We start from the raw sequence: 17,399 nt of genomic DNA, 5'->3' as shown, positions 1-17,399 counted from the left end.
TTAGGAAAAAAAGGGTTTTGAATAATAATTTTTTTCTACTTACAAAATTATTAGAAATTGCATTAATTGTCGAGAGGGGTTGATTATTAAATCTGGACACATTTTGAATTGTTCTTCTATTTTATTGACTTGTGATTTATTTTTTGTCATAGTTTGAATTTGATTCTTATTTTGATTAATACCATTAATACTAAGTTTACTTAATATAAGTTGTATTTCTTTTAGCATTGTTTATGTTGGTGTAGCGAGTTGTATGTTTGATTTTGCAACATTTATAGGAATAATAAAATGTTGTTCTAAAGACTTAGTAGAATATGATGACGATGATGATAAAATTGAAGAAAATGTTGATTTTGATTAAGAAAAAGTTGATTTTGATGTTTCACTTTTCTTCCATCTCGAGACAAAAGAAAACAAAAATTGAAAATTTTTTGTTGTTTGTTGATTTAAATGTTGAAGACAATGATTTGTATAATTTAATTGTTGTTGAACTTGTCTAATATCTTTGTAAATTGTGGGACTTTGTTCATCTTTGGTTCTTGGAATTTTGAAGATTGACGCAAAAATTGAATTATTATCAAAATTAAATTGATGATTATTTAGAGGTGGTTGAGAACCTAATTCTAAGGTTATTATTGAAATTCTTTTTTGAACAATTTTTGCGTGTTTTATTGCTAATTGATATCCTACTTTATCTCTTAAAGTTATGCGTTTGTTTTCTTTGTTTTCTAAGTTTGAAAAACCAATGGAAAAAAGGAATAGTCATTTTCTTTTTATTCATGTATTTTTCATAGTGTTTTCTTTTCTTAATGCATTTCTAGCTTAAGGAGGAAATGTTTGAAAATAAGCTCTTTTACGACTATTGTAAGAGGAAAAATAATCTAATTTTATCAAATCTACATTAGAAGTAAAATGAGTATTTTTTATAATTTTTCTTATGAATAATATTAACTTGATTAAGATAAATGTCAGAATGAGTAGGTGACACATGAGGAGATTTTTGTTGTTGATAGATAGGAATAGGAATTTTTTGAATAAAATCAGCAATATTTAAATTTGCATTTGAAGTAGATGGTCTTACAAAAATAAAATCTTGAGTAAATGAATATTTTGAAGTTGGACTAAATTCTATTTGAACTGTACCATTAGTATGTTGTATAATTTTTGAAAAAATTCTTAAAGGTTTAATTGGTTTTGAATTTGTTAAATCTTTTAACTCTCATTGACCTATTTGAGTAATTTCATTTCATTTTAGTTTTTTAAGAACAAAGGCTTGAGTACTGTTAGGATTCTAATGTTTCATCTTTGACAAACTGACACACGACTCTAAGATTTAATTGAGTAGTCATGACTTTATAATATATACTATAGATTATTGTTATAGTTTGAGGTTCTTCTACAAAATTCATATTTTTTGGTTTTAATGTTTAAAGTTAAACTTGAGATAATACTTGGATCATTTATGTTCATGGAGAAGTTGGGAAAACGGTTAAAATAAATAGGACTATTTGCAAGGTTTGAATGAATCATACTAAGGATAAAATCAGTAAATTTTGTTAACCTAACGTCTCTTAGGCAGACAAACACAATAATATCTAAACCTAAGCGAAACAAGGGTTTTATTGCTGAACAAATCTTATATGAACATAATTAAATTTCTTTCTATGATGATTAATAGTGTCTTGACTTAATAATTGAAGACTTTCTAAATTTTGATTAAGAGAAATAGTTTTTTCTTTAGCTTTAATTGAATAATTTTGACTAAATTCAAAATTTCCTTGTTGATATATTATATTAATTTTCATGTGTGAAATTGACCAATTATGTAATTGATTCTCTATTTGTACTATATTTCTTTCTTGACCATTAACAATATTTTGAGTAAGTGAAATAATTAGACCTACTTAATCTCTTTATAATATTACTTATTATCATAGAAAATAATCACAATCGTATCATTAATCAATTTAAATAATTTCCTAAACAGGGACCACCACAAGCGAATCAACATAAGACTTATGCTCATTCTGCCCTTAAAAACCTCTATCTAGGCTCACCAAGACGTTTACAGGAAATTCAATTTGAATTAATTCAGGACTAAATTTAGCGATTAAAGATTGTTTTCAATTCGTAATACCACTCAGTTCTTAAACAGAACGTGATCCTGATACCATTCATACTTAGGACATAAAATAGTTCATACACACAAAAGATTAATTTTGTTTATGAACTCAAGCAGAAAAACAAAAATATTTAATGTCTAATTTTGTTTAATTTATAGCAAAAAATTGAACATAAAAACAAAGAAATTAATCTCAAAATAAAACTTTTGTATTGAAAATTATACCTTGATTACAAGAGAATTTTGATTACAGACTGGCTTGTTGACAGCAGATGAATACAAAGGAAGAGATTTTTGAAAGGAGATAATATAAAAGCTAAGAAGAGAATTTTGGAGAACACTTTCTAACTCTTGGTCACTTGCTCTTGTGCATTTGCCTTGAATTGATCTTGAAGTCTCTATTTATAGGAGAAATTGACGAGCTTGAATTTGGTTGAAATCCGTGGATGTGAAGTGAGATTGAATCCGAAAATAATTGCAAAAGACAAATGATCTCTATCTTTTGGAATAAGTTTGGTTGATATATATATATTGAGAAGTTGAAGAAATTTTTTTATTATTGAGAAATGTATTTTCTCTACTTTTTTCTAACCTTTTATGTAAGAGAAATTCTTTTAATCTATCTTTAATTCTTTAAAAATTTAAGGAAAAATGTAAGGAAAAGAAAGTAGAGAATAAAATTCAATTCTTTTTTCTTGAATTCTCCTGTAAATTGGAAAATGAAAAAGAATTAATATTATTAGTAAACTATATTTATACGTTTCTTCAAACTCATTATATTTAATTTTCTTTTATATAAAAATAAAATAATTTAAAAAGCATAAATTTTAAACTATTTTTAATTATATTCATTTGATTTTAATATTTTTCATGTTAAACAAAATATTTTTTCTAATACTTTTTTTATTCTATTCTTAATATTTTCTAAGAACTAAACAATTTTTAATTTTTGCTTTTAGTAATATCAACAAAACTTTGTCCAATATCTAATACATAATTTTACTATGATATATATGTTCAAATATATCATATAAACATACATGAGTTAGTGGATTAGAAAAATCCTAATAAAAAAGTTATTAGACATCTGGACATAATTTAAGATTGATATTGCTAAAAAAATGTTTGGGATGCAATTTGAGACATAAATAATTGAGTGATAATATTTGCAATTTACCTTTATTTAAAAAAAAAACACCAACATTGTAACTTTTGTTAAAAATTATGAATGGATTTGTCAACTATATGAATTTGACAAATTTTGTGTTGGAGGTTGGCAACAAGGTTTTCATGAGGACTTGTTTTTAAAAATTGAGCCATTTTTTTTAGAATAAATTTAAATTATTTTTAGTGTTTTTTAGAATGAAATGATAATTAAATATATTGAAATTATGTCCGATTGCTTTTATGCATTTACGGGTTTTCCTATTAAAATGGTAACAAAACAATCTTGATACGCTATTTGAATGTTTGTAATTTAGCATTTTCACCTTTGAAAAATAAATGTTAACTTTCATATTACAAACATATTAGTATAAGAATATAAAATTAAAATCATATTCCCATAAAAATACTAATATGTTTATATCAATGTTTTCAGTGATTAGAAATGTTTTTTAGAATTACTATCAAACACACTCTTAATCTTTTAATACTGTAAATAATTTTTCAAAATTTTAAAAATATTTCCTAAATTTTATCAAACACATAATTCATTTTTTTTTTAAAAAAAGAAAAAAAGAAAAAACACTTTTTAAGATCATAAGCTCTAATAATTAAGTCTTATTATGATTCCATGGAAATCAAAATCATCATTTATGATAATATTAATATTATAAAAGGAAAATATTAAATATTTATTACTTTTTTAAGTATAAATTTGATATTGTAAAATAAAAAATTAAATGTTAATTACTCCTCAACCAAATTATGATGTTAATATATCATAATTTTCACTTAATTTATATTGCACGTATTTAGATAAAAATTGTCAAAATTTTTTAAGGATTCTTAATTTATATTAAAGATTATACTTTCCTAGGTTTTCTCTTCTTTTATTTATTTTTTCTCTTTTTCACATGCCAATAATTCTTGAACTTGATATAAGTTAATATTTTTTTATATAAGAGAATATATTTTATCAAATAAATCGTCATTTTTTTATATTTTTAAAAATAGAAAAAAGAAAAAAAAAATATCCAAGATATCCGAAAAGGTGAAGGAAAATGGTTAAAATAAGAAAAAAAAAAAAAAGGATACAACTTAATTTTAGAAATATTTAAAGAAAATTTGCATTATCGTGTTGCTTTATATTTATTAATTCATTTTTTATTTACACATCATATAGATCTAATAGCTATAAAAGTTATACTTTTCAATGGAGTAGGAAATTCTTGAATCTCTCTTAATATCCCATAAAATGTCATAACTTTTATTTGTATTTTTTTTTTAAAAAAAAATAGAATGTGAAAACTCTTTAAAAGTTAGCTTAAAAAATTAATAATTTTTAAAAATAATTTTTAAAAAAATTGAGGTATTAAAATTTGTTAACTTTTTATAATTTTAAAATTAATTTTTAAAAGTATATCATGTGACTCTTATATCATATATGAGAAAAAAAATTTAATGTTATATATGTATAAATTCTTTTTAAATAAGTTTTAAAATCATGAGTTCAAAACGAACAATAAAGACTTATACTTTATATTAAAATTAAAAAAGTACGTAAACAGGGAGTGTTAAAGAAGCACCTACTTTTAGCTTTTCTCCTCAAACACAATTTTCCCAAGTGATAAAAATGGTCATCCAATGGGCCCTGAGTGGCAGGATATTTGTAGGATGGACGCATCCATTAAAACTGGGCCCATATCATGTGAATATGAAATAGGACCATATTCAAGCCCATTTTGAATAGAAGCTAAATTTCTTGAAAGGATTCTAATTTATTACATTTGCGATTTTAATTTTTCCCCATTTTTATTTTAATTAATTTTCTAATCATATATCAAGATGGAATTTCTTAGAAGTGACTAATGCGTGTATGAGACTTCAAAAGCTTATTATGACATGTTGTCTCATTTGACACGTATGAGGAAAACAAAGGAAAACCACAAAGACCTTATAGAAATAGATGGACCCGCCCATGTAAACACCTCAAAATGCTCTAGAAGGGAGTTTTGAATTTTAGGGTAGCCCATTATGAAATATTTTTAAAACCTACAAGTAAGACATAACCTCACCTCATGCATTCAAATACTAATGAAGTGTACGTTTTGTCTTTTATTTCTTGTTTTCTAGATTTATATTTCTCCTTTGAAATATGATACCATTAGGTCAAGGTTTCATAATACAAAGATTTTGATGTTTTGATTTGAAATTAATTAAAGCTCCGTGTAAACAAGTTTTAAGATGTTTGGGCAAATTTTTTTAATATAACTTTATTTAATATAATTTGATCTATTTGGGTATAGAAAGCAGAAAGACTGGTTTTTGTTTTTAAATGTAATTTAATTCAATGACTTTGATTTTTACTAATTTTTGTTTTTTTAATAGTAGAGGTTAACATCCGTCTAAAATGATATTAAATTATTATTATTAAGTAGTTGGGATTTTCTGTCTAAACAAATTTAAGCGATGCATTGATGTATCCTTGAAAATTGAGCAATTCAAGATCACAACAATTTTGACTATATCTTGAGTTATCGTTTTCATTCAAATTGCAAGGCAAGTGTCTGTTTTAAGATGCAAGATTGAATAATATGAATTTGGAGTTTACGGGATTGAAAACAGTATCTAAATCAATAATATGATGAAAATTGCAAAAAAAAATGTATGATGAATAATATGAATTTGGAGTTTATAAGATTAAAAGTAACATCAAAATCAAAAACATAATGAAAATTACAATAAAATCCATCAATAGTCTTTTTAATCACCTCTAAGGTGGTAATTCCTCCCGTGACAAAATCTTCAAATTTCTTTCATTTTGATGGATCTGTCAAGGTTTTCATGACAAAATTTTCAAATTTCTTTCAAATGTTCTAGATGGATTTGTCAAGGTCTTCGTAGCAAAATGATCACAAGGATTTGACTAATCATCAATATGATAAAATTTTAAAACATTTTTCTTGATTAATGGCCATTGATTTTTTAAAATGTTTTTGATTGGCTGTGAAGTTGAAGAGATCTAGGCCATGTCATTGATAATGCTCACAAGGAAGGATGTATATGCTTTAAATATCAAAGGAAAGATTTTTCCATGGAGCTTTCACTTCTAAATTCTTGTGTTGATCCCGCGTTTGGATAGTTCCTTAGGTTGTTTTTTTATTTATTTAATTCTAAATAGAACTTTAATGCTTAATAGTATTAAATATTAAGTTGTTTGTTTTTGTAGTATTTTATTTCTATTAAGTATTAAAAAGTAAAGAAAAATCAATATGTTATTTTTTCTATTTAGAAAAAATTAAATATTTTGGTTTTTTCTATTCAGTAAAAAGTTTATAACAAGTCATGAAAAAGTAGAAAAACAAACTATCTAAATTTTGTAAACAAATTGCTTTCAGCAAAAAACCAAAAAAACAAATATCTTCTTAGTTTTTGTTTTGATTTATTTATTTATTTGAACTAGGGTTGGAATCATATTAATTAGAATTAGAAAGTTGAATAAAAGTTCAAAATTTGTAAAGACAACCTATTCAATTATTCTCTTTTTCAGTAGTTTCATACTTTGTAAATGGTGTTTAATATTAATATATATATATATATATATAAAATTTTAAACAATAAAAGTAAAAATTCTTAAAAGAAATGGTGAAAAAATCGTGTTTTTCGTTTAAATATATTTCTTATTTTTTATTTTTAAAATAAAAAATAGTAATATATTCTACATAAAATACAGTAATATGAATTTACCATAAGTTCTTAAAAATTATTATTCATTATTTAATTTTTGAAGTAATTTTTAAAATGAAAAAAATAATATTTCATTCTTTTTTACATATGAATTAATAATACTAAAAACTCGTTTAATAGTAATTTTAAAAAGTGTTTATAAATTTTTTTAATATTTTAAAATTTATATCATTTAAATGTTAAAAATATTAAAAATATTTTTTAAAATTACTGTTAAACACATTTTAAGTCTCAACTAAGAATACGAGAAAATTTATAAAGATTATAAAAAGAAAATTGAAAAATATGTTTTATAAATACCATTCATTTGAAAAAAACAAAATATATAAATAAAATTATGAAATATTTTTAATATTTAAATAATAATAATTAAAAGTTTAATATTTAATATTTCGTAAATATTTGTTCAAATGATTTACTTTCGAAGAGGCCATTATTTTATTTTCATTCCGTCGACAGGCTATTGGTTCGTATCACATGGGAGCATGTGTGCGCATGTTATTGGGCATGGACTCGGAAGCTTCGACCAATGTACGGGGATAAGGTACGGTGCGACCTAAAAAACTTGCACGTTGGTCTTCAATTTTTGTATAATCCACATGATTGGACATTTTGGCCTGCAGACTGTGGAAACAGAAGTCAAACAACGGATCCCATTTGCCCAATCAGAAAAGCCCAACTTCAATACCATCCACGAAACTACCTAAACCCTTTTCTTTATTAGATTTTGACCCTCTTAACTATTCGATTAAACGTATACGTAGGAGTTTCCTTTCTCCAAGTCTTATCTTCGTCCCAGTCAGAGCGTGGTGGGTGGCTTGAGAATTAATATTTACGTGTCAAAACTTCAAAGCCGAGTTTCTTGACTGTGGAAAATCCATGGCGAATATGCAGTACTGGGGTGTCTTTCATTCCATGTTGGAAGAGAGAATAATGAAAATGTGAAAATGGAGCATTGGACTTCGTTGATGATCATATTCTTCTTCTTTTTCTTTTTTCTTTTTGTTTGTTCTTTGTATGTACCGAAACATTTGAATCAAATTATTCGAAGTGAAACAATAAAGAAAAGAATGGATTACTGTGTGCTAACCCTCCCACAACAAAGACAAAAATATATGGACATGTAAAACCCCAAGCTCACCCCCGAGGAGTGAGAAGGAAGAAAGGGAAAAAGTGAATTAATGGACACCGGAAAATTTGAACAGGACTTCTGATTAATTCCCCGTCGGGAAGCTGCTGATTTTGTTGGTGTTGCTGGAGTTGGTTGCATTGGAGGTGCTGTTAATGGTGGTGTTTGGGTGGGCGGCGCCACCGCCGATGATCGAGGTTATGGCAGCTGCGAGAGCTGCGGTGAAGTTTGGGTCGGCGGTGATGGCAGCTGTGGCAGCGCTCACTGTGTCAGCCAATGAGGCTGGCTGTGGCTGATGCAATGTTGGTGGAGCTTGGTGGGCTGATTCCATGTCCTGAGAGAGCTGCAGCCCTGAGAATTTGGATTGGTTGTAGAGGGCCTGACTGAAAACTTGAGGCAGAGAAGAGGTTTGCGCGGAGGGGAAGCTCTGAGCCGGGGCGGCGAAGGGGACCGGGAACTGGGAAGTTGGCCTTTGGTACTGTAATGGGGAAGGAGTGTGGGTGAGGTCCAATGTCACTGTGGGGAATGGCGCTGAAGCTGAAATAGTCGCCATGTTAGATGAGCAAGGGAGTATCGTCCTGGCCAGGAAATTCGGGTTCATTAGTCCATCTGCGCTCGACATGGATCCTGAAAGTAGCATGTTTGCAGCTGCTGATGTCGTTGATGCCATGGCCATTGCAGCCGGAGGGAGTGGGTGGTTGTGGGTTCCTTCATAGGTAGTTATCAATATTGACCTGTCCTCGGCACACCTCTGAACCTGTGACGAATTTCCAGAATTGTATTAGTTTCATGTTTCAGCTACAATTTTGATTGGAAAATGATTGAAAACCATAGACCCAATTAAGAAATGGGGCTGAATCTTACTTGTTTGCGAACTGGGCAGCCAACTGCCATGGTACATCGGTAGTAGGCTCGCGGGCATGGGTTCCCCTTCGCCATTTTCTGCCCATACTTGCGCCATTGGCATCCATCAGTGATCTGCAGTTACACATATTCGATTAATCCCAATCCACACTGTGACGACTACAAATCAGAGGGGTTCTAGTTGAATTTTCAAACATTATTATTGGATTCTTACCATGGGAGCCTCTGATCGGGCACGAACCGAGACGCGGGCTTTCCTCATTGTGGCCTCTGCGGACTGATCAATAGTCTTGGGAGGACTCAATTTGGAAGCCTTGTTCTGGACCCAACCTTGTGTTTCAGATTCTGGGCTTTCTTCCCTGCCAGCTCCTTTTCCGTTTTCCTGATGATTCTGGGGTGATCCAGAGAGATCCCGGGTTCTTTCTTCTGATGAAGATTGAGATGGCTCATCCGTGTCAGCTGTGGCAGTTGGGCCTAGATCGATGAACTGCCTGGGCACCACCGCTCCCGCAACCTCATGTTTCTTCTCATCAGATTTTCCTCCGACAGACTGAACACATCGCAACAAAACAATGAGAATTATAGACAACTACAACAAGATTAATCATCGCACCTGACTAAATATAAACTAAAATTACCCCATGTTCTTGGAGGCTTTCGGCTCCACGGTTCTGCTGGCTCTGCTGCTGCATAAGTGTGACGAGATGCATCTGAAGAGTGCTGTAGTTGTTGGTCACCTGGTTCAGCATCCCTCGCAGCTTTTGGTTCTCGGCATTCATACGTTCAAGCTCCACTTGCAATTGCGCCACCTGAACCAGAAACCTCCAAAATTAACAAAAACTGAATAAAATCAAATCAAATTCAAGATAATAGCTTTCTCTTCCTCTCCCCTCACCTCAATCTTGGCTCTCTTATTCTCCCTATCCGGATTCTCATCCTCCACCGTCGACTGATCACTTCCCGCGTTAGCAGTCAGAAGATTCAACCCAGTCTGTCAAAAACACGGAAGAAAGGGCAAAACCCCATATCTCAATCAACAATTTTGACAAAAAAAAAAGAGAGACGATAATTCAGTTGGGATATAGGCGTTTTTAATTACATTGACATCCAAATCAGTGATCGCAGCTTCATCCACATGAGAATTCTCCTTCTTCACACTGACGCTCCTAGTCTTCTCGGCGAAGAAATCCACCTCCCGCCTCTCATCACCCACCGGCATGTCCAACATGGGGCCAGACTCCAGAATCCCACGGCTGCGCTTGTTGAGAAACGAATTGATGGCAATAGAATCAAGGGTGAGACCCCATCCTTTGTCCATAAAATCAAATCAAGAACAAAATTAACGGAAGAAGAAAAAAATGCGGAAGAGATTTTTGAGACAGATGAAATATAGAGAGACAAAAAGATGATGAGAAGGGTGAGTTGAAGTCTGAAGTCTTTTGCCGGTGCAATGGGGACGCCTATAAAAAGGGCTTGGAACGTAGACCAAGTGGAGAGAGAGGGGGGATGAAGACAGAGTAAAGAGAAGGGGATGATAAAGTTACGTAAGGAGGTGCGTCAGGGAGAGAGACAGCTGGCTTGAGTGGCCCCACATACAGGCCACTTCGTCCACATTTCGTCAAGACTCAGTTTGACTGGTTCGTTTCGTGGAAATCTCGAAATCCACCGCCTCCGACCTGTGCGGCGCGTTCCACGTGAGGGAAAAATTGGAAAAAATGGAAAAAGAAAGAAAGAAAAGTCAACGAATTTGACGGCCCGGCTCGGGCCTGCGCTGTGTATGGAGGAAAGGATTGGGCCTACTGGGCCTGGGGCCCAGTTGACTGTTTCGTGGTGGTGATGGTGGGACCGGGTCTTTTGGTTGGAGAGTAGATGTTGATCTACTTCTTTTCTTCCTCTGACCATGGATCCAATCTCGTGTGTGTGGGTGTTTTTTTTTTTTTTTTTTTTTTAAATTTGGAGCCAAGAATTCAATAGAATTTTAAAAAAAAAATTAAATATGACTTGTTTTAATTGTTTTAGAAAAGTCTATGATTTGGTTCAAGTAAAGTATACAGCCAAATTTGAAAACATTGGTTAAAAATAAAAACATATGAAATCATAACACAAGATTAGAAAGAAAACAAAAGTATAAATAAGAAACAAAGTAATAAGATCTGGGTATAAAATAATAAAATCTTTCCCATTATATCACATATATGATCATATATTTTTGGTATAATATTAAAAAGATATATTTTAATACCTAACTTGGACTATAGCCTTTTAATAAGATTGTGTTACCATTCCATAAAATAGTTTTAATTAAAATATATTATAAACTTTTATCTTCACTTCACATCCTTATACTAAAAAATTTACAACATCAAATATTTATTAGTAATTTGAAGAAAATATTAGTTTTTATTAAAATATAAAAAAGAGTTATGATTTTTATTTTTTTACAATTATTTGAATAGTAGTAGAGGTTTCTATACTATAATAATTGAGATAATTATTAATTAAAAATCATTATCACATTAAAAATGTCATTATAGTAGAGAAAATCAAAGGAGCGGCTGAGAATGACATCAGTTGCTGCCCCATTTCACCAGGCTGCCAAGGATCACTATTAAGTTATTAACCACCAATTTTTATTTTTATTTTTTAATTTTTTTTAAATATGTGATGTCAGCTTCATAAATTAAATGAATCTAGATTTAATAATAATTACAAGAAAATATGACAACTGGCGTAATACGGGAAAAAGAACAATGACGGCTAACTTTTTCCTTATTTTTTTTTTCCTTTAGACAAAGAAAATTACCATATCCTGAACTTGTATAATAAGGCGTTTGATGTGACTGTTTCACACTTAGCAAGTTCATGGATTGGTCTTGGAGATCCGCCGTGGAAAGTTTAAAGAAAAGGGAGCAGGAAGGAGTTTTCTATTCAAACAAACGGGACCCAAGAAAATCAAAAGACAAAAGGGGGTTGGGGGGGATGGTACCGAACAGAGATTCTGTTCAAATAGAGGCCACAGCCCAAGAAGAAAAAGTTGAGTTTTGTTCAATTAGCAGATTTAAAACGTGGGCGATTGGGTTTTCTTCCTTTGTTTTTTCTTTTTTGGCTTTTATTTTTGTGTTCTCTAGGTATGATTTTGGCCTTCCTTGACGATTTTTTCAAACCTGCACCACTGTTCATTAAGGGAGATTCAACTTTTTCCGTGTGGAAAGTTTTGTGTATTAGTTGGCAAGGTATGACCAAAATCAATGCAATGGCAACTATTTCAACAGCAGTTGGCAAATGGTTCAAGGAAAATTAAGGAAAACTGTGGGATCATTTCTTCCATGGCCCCAATAAAAGTGGTTTTAAACTTTTGAATTTCTTGGCAAAATTTTCTCACTATTATTTAGTGCTTGTCAATTTTTTTCTCAATTTTTGCTTAGTGTGGTCTACAATCTAAGAGAAGGTGACAACTCTTTAATTACCCATTGAAAAACACAACTAATTATACTACGTCGAATGTCTATTTGGATCTCATTATCATTTCCTTCATACCTTAGTCTTATTTATTTATACTCTAATCTCAATTTTTTTGCATACAAATCTCATTTTTTGTACTTTCATAAAATAATTTAGATTTTTTATTGCATTTTCAATGATGAAAATGAGGCGTTCAATTTATTGCTTTAGTTTTTTTTTCTTATCAAACTTAGAAAAATGTTATTTAGACCTTTTTTGGGGCAATTTCCTTTTTTGCTAAAGTAAAGAGTCGATATTAAAACTGAAGTTATAATTTTTAAAAACTTTTAGTATTGCAAATGTTTTGTTAAATATGAAATTTTTTTTGCATAAATTAAAATAGAATTGATATAAAAACAACATTTTCTTGATTTTCATATTAAGTTTTTTTTTTTAAATATGTTATTTAAATAAATTTAGCTAAATAGATATAGAAACTCTTATTGAACTTAAAAAATAAAAAGTGAACCAAACATGACCTTCCAAATCCTATCTTGACTTATTTAGAAAATTATTTTATGTTGAATGAAAAGGAAAATTTGCTATGATACCAATTAGGAATTACATCGAACTTGTAATCTAAGTGGCTCAAGTGCATGATTACATTTAAATCGTATGGTTCGAACATATGAAACTTGTATACAAAGATAGAAAGAAATGAGAGTTAGGGTAAGAGGTAATGAGATACAAAATATATAAAACCTTATAGAAATATGCCAATTTATAATTAAATGATTGTTTGTACCGAAAAAAATGTCTTGGTATTGAATAACCCTAATGAAAACTCTATAATGCCGGTACTCTTCTATGAAAATCATAACCTTTGTTTTTATTTCAATTTTTAGCTAACGCCAAAAGTAAAGAAACATTCTTAATAAGGCCTAAACAAGAGATAATTCGAAAAAAAACTTTGAATGGAACATTTTAATTAAGATTGTTTGACTACTTCAATGTGAGACCATATTAAGTAATGTGACCTAAAAAATTAGGTTATTTTATAGTGGATTAGTAATGTATATTGAACTTAAAATGCATTTTATTATAAGCTAAATTTGTGTTGAGTAATCACATATGATAGAGATACACAATATAAAATTTTGTAATATCATATGTTTTTACTATATGAGGGAGAAATATTTTATTTTTTAATAATATTAAAAATAATTTCTTTGGATTATTCTCCACAAATATAATCTATACTTATGAATAAAGTAAACATGTTAAAAGTATTTACATCCTTTGAATAGTCGACCACAAAAAAACAATAATAATATTTCATATTTGTTCTAAAAATTAATCTAAAAAATTATTTTTTTAGAATTAAAAAAATTATTTTTAAAAGCAGTTTTGAAACATGCTAATGAGATATAAAAGAATAACAAATAGATAAGTCTATAGATCTTATCTTTGGAACTTATTATATTAATTTGTAAAATGATTCAAAGATTAAATTAATAATAAAAACCAAAAGTATTCAAATATGAAAAAAAAAACCATCTCAGGCAGCCGATGCTGGTGAAATTTTTTCAAGGCAACAACCAAAAAGCTCCATTTTTTCAAAGAAGTGAGACACCCATTTTCTTCTTTCCACTGTCACACACCATGACTTTCTTCTCTTGGTCTCCCATTGCAGCTATTAAATATTACCCAAAACCCTTCCTTCCTCCCACGTTCTTCTTCTTCTTCTATCCCATTACAAAATTCAAATCTCTCAACCTGAAGAAACCAAATAAATAAATAAATAAATCACTATCACCGATCACCAGTCCCACATGGGTGTTCCCCCACACCACCAAAACACCCAAAAGGGGGTCTCCATTAATCCTATCTTCAGGCCAAACAGAGGCATAACCAGGCTGGAAGAAGTAATAGAGAGTTGACTGTGAAGAGGATTTAGCTTTACAGAGAAAAATTATATATATATAGTTGTATTATCAGGTTAGGTTGGACCGTCATCAATAAAGAAAGGGAAGTTAATTTGGAGACTTTTGATTTTTGAGAGTTGAATGGCTGTGAGACTGGTTGCGTACATGAGTTTGTGGCCACTTCTCATTCCCACCATTTCATCAAAAGGGGTGTCTCTGATTTTGGTTTTTCTAGGACTTTTCCTTGGGCACCAAACACGGTTGGTCCACTTAATTCTTGTGGGCAGCAGCATTAGGGTTTTGGGTGTCCTTTGATTGTGATTTTTTTTCCACGTTCAAACAGATTTCTCTGAATTTCAAACCTTTTTGGACCGACAGATCAATTGCATTATAGTCTTATGCTGTGAAAAGTGCTTTCAGATTTAAAGTGCTTTTCTAAGTAGAGTGAGAACAGAAAATCAAACTCCTCATTCATTGTAAATCAAATTGCAGCGTCCATTCCCATTTTCTTTCATTCTGTGGCTACTGTTCAAAGTCTATAAATACAAATATGGGATAAACATCTGCTTTCATTGGGTGCTTTCACTAATTATGATTTATTTATGAACGGACCATGAAAAAGTCAGATGTGTTCAACCTCCCAACTGGACTCGATCCAACATGTTGAACCTTATCTTTGTTTCCCGTGTTTAAAACGAGGATTGAAATTCGATTTGGGATTGAAGTATGAAAAGTAGTTTTCTTAACTTATTCTTTACAAAGATATTATATATTTATGTAAAATATAAAATTTTAAAAATATTCTTTGTACTTTTAATTGTTATTCAAAACATTCTAAAAAAAATAATAAAAACACATAAAATTTGTTCTAAAAACAATTTTTTAAAAAGAATAATTTCTAAAAAATGAATTATTTTCAATTGAAATTTTGTTAAATATGTTTTTTTAAATCAAAAAAATTATTTTCAAGAATTTCAAATATTCCCTTGATTTACTTGTTACAAATTATGTAGGTTATGGCTTTCAATCTTTGAATTGCATAACTTAAGACTTTTGATATGATGTTGTTTTCTTTTTCTTCTTCAATTTTTTTTTCTTATCCAAGTTTTTAGGAAGAAAAGTAAATGGGGATAGTCATTGTTCAATCTTGGGTGAGCTCATTGCACATCATATTTTAGTCCTATTTGAATAAGATGTGCTTATATTGACTTCTTATAGCTCAATAGCTATTTTCTAAGCAACATCAAAACTATTGTAACCATTTGGATAATTTAGTTAAAAATTCTTATGGCCCAATGTGAAACTTACTAGAATGTTGGTTTACTTAGAAAAATCTACTTTAAATCATGTTGAAAACTATTTTATACATAATTTATAATATGAAAATTGTTATTTGAAAATTATGATTCCAACTTCAATTAAATTAAATTAAAATAAATACAACATGCTTTAAAAAACTATTAATTTGAAATTTTCAATGGAAGAAAAATACAAAGGAAAAATATAAGACAGTGTCAAGAAGAAAAATGTGAGAAAAACTAATGAAAATTTTCTTTTATTTGATAATCTACAAGGAAGTTGAGAAAAAGAATAGAACATTAAATTGCCTATGAATTCACTTTCTTCAAATTTTCTTCTTCAAATTTTTTATTTTTATTTACTATTATTATTTATTTATTTTTTATCCAAGTTTTTGGGAAGAAAAGTAAATGGGGATAGTCATTGTTCAATCTTGGGCGAGCTCATTGCACATCATATTTTAGCCCTATTTGAATAAGATATGTTTATATTGACTTCTTATAGCTCAATAGCTATTTTCTAAGGAACATCAAAACTATTGTAGCCATTTTGGATAATTTAGTTGAAAATTCTTATGATTTGAAAGAGCTCGATGTGAAACTTAATAGAATGTTAGTTTACTTAGAAAAATCTTCTTTAAATCATGTTGAAAACTATTTTATACATAATTTATAATATGAAAATTGTTATTTGAAAATTATGATTCCAACTTCAATTAAATTATTAAAATAAATACAACATGCTTTAAAAAACTATTAATTTGAAATTTTCAATGGAGAAAAAATACAAAGGAAAAATATAAGAAAATATGAAGAAAAAAAATGTGAGAAAAACTTATGAGAATTTTCTTTTATTTGATAATCTACAAAGAAGTTGAGAGGAAGAATAGAATATTAAATTGTCTACGACTTCACTTTCTTCAATTTTTCTTTATATTTAGAGAAGAAAAATTTATAATATTTTCCCTTCATTTTTTGATTTTTTTTCTACTTTTTTGAGGCATTCAAACATAAGAAATTCACTTTATTTGGTATTAATATTATTTTTTAAGAACTAAACATGGTAATGGAAAAGAGATTAATATAAAAGATTGAACTAAAAAAAGTTCATTAATATAATCACTTTAAAATGTAGAAAAAAAAAGAAGAAGCTATCTTAATCAAAGATTTAATGCCATTGATTAATCTTTTTCTTCTTTTCTATTTAGTTGGAAATTAAGTATGATTACCCTTTTTGAATGGCCATGTGGTTGTGGATGCCTTAATCCACAGGCCGCAAAGTTGAAAATTGGGTGCATGGTTGGTTGGACCAAACGGTCAAAATTGAGGAACAGCCATGGACTTTAACAAGACAAGTGGGCAATCACTTTGGACTTTATTGACACAATTTTACGTGTAACCTTGTCCATATAAAGATCCCTTTCACACTATTCAACTTCCATATGGTAAGAAGAAACCCTAGATTCAACTATCTAATACGATAAACAGACCCAAAAAGGGAAAAAAAAATTAAAATTTTCCCTTGATTGCTTTAATTTTATGACACTGTTTTTCCCAAGTTTGAGCAGACTTGCCTACCTATCAAAGCAGCACCTTTTGTGGACCAGGCAATGGAGGACAGCTTAGGGAGCATGGTGCATGCATGCAGATTGAAACTTTCTTCAAAACCTATGTTCATTGTCAACCTAGTTGCACAATGGACCCCATTT

The 17,399-nt window shown here is 29.6% G+C and overlaps 1 protein-coding gene across 1 annotated transcript; it reads right to left on the bottom strand.

The window, feature by feature from the left end:
• Positions 1-7,998: 7,998 nt before the first annotated feature.
• LOC100255611 (probable WRKY transcription factor 31) lies at positions 7,999-10,557 on the bottom strand. Its single transcript, XM_002263079.4, has 6 exons — positions 10,126-10,557; positions 9,922-10,017; positions 9,665-9,835; positions 9,241-9,576; positions 9,027-9,140; positions 7,999-8,919 (listed from the first exon to the last, which is right to left on the bottom strand). The coding sequence occupies exons 1-6, from the start codon at positions 10,342-10,344 to the stop codon at positions 8,248-8,250; spliced, it is 1,608 nt and encodes a 535-aa protein (XP_002263115.1). The 5' UTR covers positions 10,345-10,557; the 3' UTR covers positions 7,999-8,247.
• Between the last annotated feature and the right edge of the window lie 6,842 nt (positions 10,558-17,399).

The sequence above is a fragment of the Vitis vinifera genome, chromosome 10 (assembly GCF_030704535.1).
Source record: "Vitis vinifera cultivar Pinot Noir 40024 chromosome 10, ASM3070453v1".
In the NCBI taxonomy this organism is placed as follows: Eukaryota; Viridiplantae; Streptophyta; class Magnoliopsida; order Vitales; family Vitaceae; genus Vitis; species Vitis vinifera.
The sequence above is the reverse complement of the archived record's forward strand: the minus strand, read 5'-3'. Positions and strand labels throughout refer to the sequence as shown.